This window comes from Piliocolobus tephrosceles, chromosome 19 (assembly GCF_002776525.5).
Source record: "Piliocolobus tephrosceles isolate RC106 chromosome 19, ASM277652v3, whole genome shotgun sequence".
Taxonomy (NCBI): Eukaryota; Metazoa; Chordata; class Mammalia; order Primates; family Cercopithecidae; genus Piliocolobus; species Piliocolobus tephrosceles.
In genome coordinates this window covers 33,220,175-33,227,960 of record NC_045452.1, presented here as the reverse complement: position 1 = coordinate 33,227,960, position 7,786 = coordinate 33,220,175, and the positions used below count along the sequence as shown (strand labels likewise).

Sequence of the window (7,786 nt, the reverse complement as noted above, 5' to 3'; positions counted from 1 at the left end):
ACCGGGGGACATGCCAGCCCAGGTCACACACATCAGGGGGCGCACAATGCGGCCAATAATCCCGTCAGAACAGGCGGATGTTGAGTTCAGACACAGGGACTCAGGCCAGTGCTGTGACAGGAAGCTCCTGAGATGAAGACAGACTCCACAATGAGTCTGAATGGGGGGGCCCCAGATCTGCCCCCTGAGGCTGAGTGACTCTAGGCAGGACCCCTGTCTGGACTCTCCTGAGAGACCAGGCGCCACAGCCCCACCTCATAGGGTGATGACTGAGGACGTGTGTGCACAGTGGGCTTCCCAGAGTCCAGACCTAGAAAAAAAAAAGAGTCCCTACCTCGTCAGAGTACATGGGCACAGGCTCTGGAGGTGGCGGCTCAGGCTGCACGGAGAGCTGGAAGAGGCTGGGCGCCGCAGACGGAGTCAGTGCCAGGACAGGAGGCAGAGGCACTGGCGAGGGCGCAGGGGCTGGTAGAGACTGTGGGAGACCGGGCAGGGGTGTGTCTGGCTCTACACCACACTCCTCTCCTCTCCCTCCGCCTGGAAGGAAACATACAGGAGAAAACATGGCTGCAGACACAGGGCACCTGGCCCCACAGGGACCAAGGTCTGTGCAGGGACAGCCCCAGGTCACCCACAGTGACCCTGAGGAGTGGCCTGCCCTCCAGGAGACCAACTACACGGGACAAATACGCTTTGCATGAAAAACAAGCCCCAAGATGTCAGGGAGCCAGGAGGAGGGCTTCAAAGCCCTCAGTCCACTCCCAGGGAGAACCATCTGAGCATGGGGAAGAGCCACACCCCTGGGCCCCAAGACAAAACAGGTGCTCAGGCTCCTGGGAGGCGTCCCGGCAGGAAAATGCAGATGCCCAGGCTCCTGGGAGGCGTCCCGGCAGGAAAATGCAGATGCCCAGGCTCCTGGGAGGCGTCCTGGTGGGAAAATGCAGCTAGTCCCCTCACTACGACTGCAGCTTCACTCACCCAGTGGGTCCGAGCCGGGTCTCTGGGTGCCGACGGGCAGCTCCGCGGCCAGACTCTCCCCGATGTACTTGTTCTGGGAGTTGAAGCTGCACACAGGGGTGTGACAAGGAACGGGGGGCAATGGCCCTCCGTTCACAATTTCACCAACCGACACCGTCAGCTTCCTGGTAATAAACACCGACTTCCTGGTCTTGGATAATCCCTCTGGTTCCAGGAATGCGGCCCGGTTCAGCTCCACACAGCTACCCAGACCACAAGAAGACCCCAGAGGGGCGTCACCAAGGGTGAAGGCAGCTTCACCCTCAGCGCCCCGCTGATTGCTGCAAGCCCCAGGTGTCACCACAGCCATGTATAAATAACAGAAAGCGGAGGCCTGGGTCCCACTGCCGCACCCTGGAGCCTCTGAAGGTCCCTGGAACCACTGAGCCCAGCATGTTAACAGACGCACGCTGACTCACTCCTGCCTCCTTGCTGGCTCACCCAAAACCACCTTGTTTTGTGAGGCAGAACTGGAAGGAGGAGACAGGCAGGGGGCAGGTGAGGAGTTACAGGAGGCAGGGTGGGGACCCAGGCACTGAGTGTGGAGTGTAAGCTGCCGGTTTCTGAGACAGCGTCTGTGAGTCTCACCACTCTGACTGCTAAGTACCAGAGAAAACTCCGGCCTGGCCTGCGGGTGCCTCCATCCCCACCGTCACACGCTGCCCGTCACTGGCTGGCAAAGGCAGTCAAGGGAAAGAGTAAGGAAGGCCCTAACTTCTATCTTTAGTTTCGTTGGCAACTGATGAAAAGGACTGATTCTGGAGTCACAGAGAACTTGGTCTGAGCCCTCAATGTGCAGACAGCCAGGGTGTGACCTTGGGAACACCCCCAGCCATTCTGAGTCTCATGTGTTCACCTGCATGGCAGGGGGAATGCACCTTCTTCAAGTCAGGCAAGCAGCCAGTCCCTCACAGTCCTTTATCAGAATTAACAAGTAAAAAGGAGAGACGGGGCCCTGGGGTTCCACTCTCAGCCCTTACCCGTCGGAAACGGTGAGGCCGTGGCAGGTGAGGAAGTCGGTCGCCTCTTCGCAGTCTCTGAACAGCAGCATGCGCACCACACCATCCAGGGGAAAGACGGTGGCTCGCTGTGTGCTCACCGTGTACGCGAAGTTGAGCGCCCGGAGAGCATCCTTGCGGATCTGAAAAGAGGAGCCAGATCACTGCAGTCTCAGAGGAAGGCCCAGTCAGACACTTGCAGTCAGCCCATGACCACAGACATGGCCAGCATGGGGGGCATGGGCTCCTCCTGGGCTGAGCCCACCAGAAGGTGCTTTGGCAACATGAAACCCCAGCTTAGAGATGGTAGGCGTTCTGCTCGGGGCAATGCTCAGGAATGCGTGCCAAGCAAACACTCTCATAGAGAAGGATGGCTTGTGAAAGTTTTATTTATAAGAGAAATCATGAAACAAACTGTCCACCAACAAGGCCAGGTGAAGTCAGCTATGCAGCATCCACATGATAAAATGCCAGGAAGGTGCTACAGAGGACCCCAGAGACCATGGAATGCCAGCAGGAAACCAACCCCGTGGAATGACATATAATAGTTGGAGACAACTGTTCATGGCATTCTAACAAGAGTCTTAAAAAAAAAGAAGACAGCCGGGCGCAGTGGCTCGAGCCTGTAATCCCAGCACTTTGGGAGGCCGAGACGGGTGGATCACGAGGTCAGGAGATCGAGACCATCCTGGCTAACATGGTGAAACCCCCATCTCTACTAAAAAAAAAAAAAAGACAGAGGCCAGGTGCAGTGGCTCACACTTGTAATCCCAGCACTTTGGGAGGCCAAGGCAGCAGGATCGCTTGAGCCCAGGACTTCAAGACCAGCCTGGGCAACATAGCTACATCCTATTCTCTACAAAAAAAAAAAAAAAAAAAAATGGTTTAATTAGTGGGGCTTGGTGGCATGCTCCCGTGGTTCCAGCGACATCAGAGGCTGAAGTGGGAGACCTGCTTGAGCCCAAGAGGCTGAGGCTGCAGTGAGCCTTGATCACACCACTGCACTCCAGCCTAGGTGACAGAGTGAGAACCAGTCTCTTAAAAAAAAAAGACAATGGGGCTGGGTGCGGTGGCTCATGCCTATAATCCCAGCACTTTGGGAAGCCAACGTAGGCAAGTCACTTGAAGCCAGGAGTTTGAGACCAGCCTGGCCAACATGGTGAAACCCCATCTCTCCTAAAAATACAAAAATTAGCTTGATATGATGGTAGGCACCTGTGATACTAGCTACTAGGGAGGCTGAGGCAGGAGAATCGCTTCAACCCGGTAGGTGGAGGTTGCAGTGAGCCGAGATCACACCACTGCACTCTAGCCTGGGTGACAGAATGAGACTCCATCTCAAAAAATTAAATAAATAAAAATAAAAGTAAAAATAGACAAAGGAAAAACATGAAAATGCTAACGAAAATTATGCTTGAGTGCTGGGACTTTGGTGCCTAAGCTGTTAGTCCTCTTCCGACGTTCTTTAATTCAACCAACGTTGATCGAGCGGTTTGCTCTGTGCCTGGCACCGTTTTTAACACTGAGAGTTCAACAGTGAACAAAAACAAAATCCCTGTCCCCACATAGCTGACATGCCAGGGGAGAGACCAATGCAACAGAAAACGAACTCATCAAACACACAGAATGGCGATTCAGTGCGGCAGATGGGCAGGGAGAACAGGGAGCACTGGTGGGGGCCCTGCTGAGGGCGGCAGCCAAGCCTCACCTGGCCTCAGGGAGGTGGAGACAGCGCCGTGCGGCTATGCGAGTGCAGAACAGCAGTGGGAGCAGCAAGCACAAAGCCCCTGAGCAGGAGTGCACGGGGTTGCGGGGACAGGAGGCTGCCTCTGTGCGCCACTGCTGGTGAACAGTTTTTCTAAAGAAAAATACCTGAATATCTCTTTTGTTTAAAATTATTAAAAATGGCCAGGCAAGGTGGTTCACGCCTGCAATCCCAGCACTTTGGGAGGCCAAGGCAGGTGGATCACCTGAGGCTAGGAGTTCGAGATCAGCCTGGCCAACATGGCAAAATCCCGTCTCTACTAAGTTAGCTGGGCATGGTGGTGGGCTCCTGTAATTCCAGCTACTCAGGAGGGAGCTCAGGCAGGAGAATCGCTTGAACCCAGGAGGTGGAGGTTGCAGTGAGTAGAGATCGTGCCACTGCACTCCAGCCTGGGCAACAGAGCGAGACTCCATCTCTAAATAAATAAAATTTAAAATGGTCAACATTCTACTAACACTCCATCATCACGTATACAATATTAACTATACTTTTTTTAATTTTTATTTATTTTTATTTTTTTTGAGAGAGAGGGTCTCTGTCACCCAGGCTGGAGAGTGCAGATCTTGGCTCACTGCAGCCTCAACTTCCTGGGCTCAAGCGATCCTCCCACCTCAGCCTCCCAAAGAGCTGGGACTACAGGAGCATCCCACCACGCATGCCTGGCTGATTTTTTTTTTATTTTTAGTAAATAAAAAAACGCCCAGGCTGTTCTTGAACTCCTGAGCTCAGACAATTCTCCCACCTCAGTCAAAGGTGCCAGGATGACAGGTGTGAACCAAAGCACCCAGTTAAAATTAACTACAAGCGGCAAGTTGTGGAAACCCTTTTCCTTTACTCCAGAGTATCAGTTCTGTTTGGAAACCTGCAGATCTGACAAGGAGCAAACCTGCAAAAGACCCTCTGACCGTGACATGACTGTGGGTTTAGCCACTGTTTACAGGAGGCCCTGATGTGTGACCAAAGAAATGACCTGGAGCCACAGACTGACCTAGGCAGGTCCTGAGATCTCCCAGGCAGAATCCTCCCCATGCAGTGATCACTACGGGCTTGTGGCAAGGAATCCAGGCAGCCTCGTTGACGCCGCTGTCGGAATGGGCAGCAGAGTGCATGCGAGGTAAGGTGGCACTCTGAACGGTAGGCCATGGCCCTGGTCACGTCGCACTGAACACAATCATGCAGGGCCTAGAACAGCAGGTGCCACAGGGGCTGCTCTGTCCTCATCCCCAAGTCCCATGGAACTGGAATAAAAGAACTGACTGGAAACCCCGAGACACAGAATTAACTCTGCGCAAACTTCAGGGGAGGGACTGGCCTTCCCATTGCTTCTGCAACCCTAGCACGCGCAAAGCACAGACACTGAGGCACCCACTAAAGGAACTTAGCACCATCAGCCTCACTCCAGAAACTTCAATTTAAAACACACAGCATTTCAAAGTCAGGGACTGTGTGCGTATGAACCATTTCAAAGTCAGGGACTGTGTGCATATGATATGAGATTTTTGCTTCTCAGTTAGTTTTCACAGATGATGACAGTGCTGAATTCTTTTTTTTTTTTTTGAGACGGAGTCTTGCTCTGTCACCCAGGCTAGAGTGCAGTGGCTGGATCTCAGCTCACTGCAAGCTCCGCCTCCCGGGTTTACGCCATTCTCCTGCCTCAGCCTCCCGAGTAGCTGGGACTACAGGCGCCCGCCACCTCGCCCAGCTAGTTTTCTGTAATTTTTTTTAGTAGAGACAGGGTTTCACCAGGTTAGCCAGGAAGGTCTCGATCTCCTGACCTCGTGAGCCGCCTGTCTCGGCCTCCCAAAGTGCTGGGATTACAGGCTTGCACCACCGCGCCCGGCCTACACTGCTGAATTCATACTACGTTTCACTACAGAGATTTTTCTCATTTGAACCATAGAACAGTATTTTCCATTGCACAGCCTTTCCGGATGGTGACCAATGGTGATAACCCCTATAAAACAGGGCAAAAGGCCGGGTGCGGTGCCTCAAGCCTGTAATCCCAGCACTTTGGGAGGCTGAGACGGGCGGATCACGAGGTCAGGAGATCGACACCATCCTGGCTAACACGGTGAAACCTCGTTTCTACTAAAAATACAAAAACTAGCCGGGCGAGGTGGCGGGCGCCTGTAGTCCCAGCTACTCGGGAGGCTGAGGCAGGAGAATGGCGGGAACCCGGGAGGTGGAGCTTGCAGTGAGCTGAGATCCGGCCACTGCACTCCAGCCCGGGAGACAGAGTGAGACTCCGCCTCAAAAAAAAAAAAACAAAAAAAAAAACAGGGCAACACCAGTAACCCCTTCGTGGGGCTGCTGCCAGGGACACGGCATCAGCCTGAGACCTGCTTTGAAAAGCCTGGAATAGGAAAGCACTCGAATAGCACAAGAACAACCCGCTGTCTTCCAACTCTGCAAGCTCAGCTCATTTACTCACCTGATTGAAGTAACAGTGTAAAAGACAAGCATTCAGGTAAGAAGCTGACTGGACCAGTTTGAAAAATCTCACAAAATTATTACTGTTCAATGCAGCAAAAGCCTGAACAGCAAATTTCACCTCGGAGGAGTTTCTAACAGCAGGATGGAACTGTTGTACTTCTCTGTTAATTAAAGGAGAGACAAGGGGTTGGAATGTTAATTTTAATAAGACAAAATTTTCATGAAGATAGATCTGATAAATAAAAATTTCACTGGCCAGATGCAGTGGCTCACGCCTGTAATCCTAAAACGTGGGGAGGCCAAGGTGGGAGGATCGTTTGAGCCCAGGAGGTTGAGGCTGCAGTGAGCTGTGATCGCATCACTGTACTCCAGCCTGGGTGACAGAGCAAGACCGTTTCAAGTAATAACGATACTGGATTTCTACCATACTGAGAAGGAGGGTCTTACTGGTAAAATGTGCCGTTAAATTCAGTTTACTAACTTCAAAGCTACCACGCTTGGGCTGGTTTGACAAAGGTTTCTTTCAAAACAATAATGAATAAACAAATTCAAAAAGCAATTTAGGCATCAGTTATCAACAAGTTAAAGTAATGCCAATCGACGGTCAGCTGCGCTGGGTGGTCAAGTCTAAAAAACAGAAAACTTAACACGTTTTGTTTAGAAATGAACTGATTTTGACTGAATTATTCATGATGAAGAAATGCTTGTCGTGTAGAAAAAGACAATATAGCAATCTTTCATAACCAGTTTTTTTTTTTTTTTTTTGAGATAGAGTCTTGCTCTATCGCCCAGGCTGGAGTGCAGTGGCGCAATCACAGTTCATTGCAGCCTCCACCTCCTGGCCTCAAGCAATCCTCTCATCTAGGCCTCCCAACATGCCACGGGCCACCACACCTGATCTTTCTTTTTTTTTAAGAGATAGGGTCTTGCTTTGTCACCCAGACTGGAGTGCAGTGGCATGATCACAGCTTACTGTAGCCTTGACCTCCTGGGCTCAACGGATCCTCCCACCTCAGCGTCCCCAGTAGCTGGAACTACATGCGCACATCACCACACCTGGCGTTTTTGTTGTTTTTGTTTTTGTTTTGTAGAAGGGTCTCACCATGTTGCCCAGGCTATACAAGGCTTAATTTTAAAATTTAAAATCAGCCAGCACGGAGGCTCATACCTGTAATCCCAGCACTTTGGGAGGCTTAGGCAGGTGGATCACCTGAGGTCAGGAGTTCCAGACCAGCCTGGCCAACATGGCGAAACCCTGTCTCTACTAAAAATGCAAAAGAACTGGCCGGGCGCAGTGGCTCACGTCTGTAATCCCAACACTTTGGGAGGCCGAGGTGGGTGGATTACGAGGTCAGGAGATCGAGACCATCCTGGCTAACACGGTGAAACCCCATCTCTACTAAAACTACAAAAAGTTAGCCAGGTGTGGTGGCGGGCGCCTGTAGTCCCAGCTACTCCGGAGGCTGAGGCAGGAGAATGGCGCTGGAAGGCAGAGCTTGCAGTGAGCTGAGATCGCGCCACTGCACTCAAGCCTGGACAACAGAGCAAGACTCCATATCAAAAAAAAAAAAAA

At 52.0% G+C, this 7,786-nt stretch overlaps 1 protein-coding gene across 4 annotated transcripts in view; it reads right to left on the bottom strand.

The window, feature by feature from the left end:
• The window catches only part of MCM3AP (minichromosome maintenance complex component 3 associated protein), a 59,761-nt gene that overhangs the window by 36,229 nt on the left and 15,746 nt on the right, over positions 1 to 7,786 (bottom strand). For all 4 annotated transcript variants that reach the window (XM_026447457.2, XM_026447455.2, XM_026447456.2 and 1 more), the window contains 4 exons: positions 6,212 to 6,374; positions 1,998 to 2,158; positions 979 to 1,220; positions 335 to 537 (listed from right to left, as the gene is read on the bottom strand). In XM_026447457.2, the coding sequence (XP_026303242.1) occupies positions 335 to 537; positions 979 to 1,220; positions 1,998 to 2,158; positions 6,212 to 6,374 (769 nt within the window). The remainder of the gene's footprint in view (positions 1 to 334; positions 538 to 978; positions 1,221 to 1,997; positions 2,159 to 6,211; positions 6,375 to 7,786) is intronic.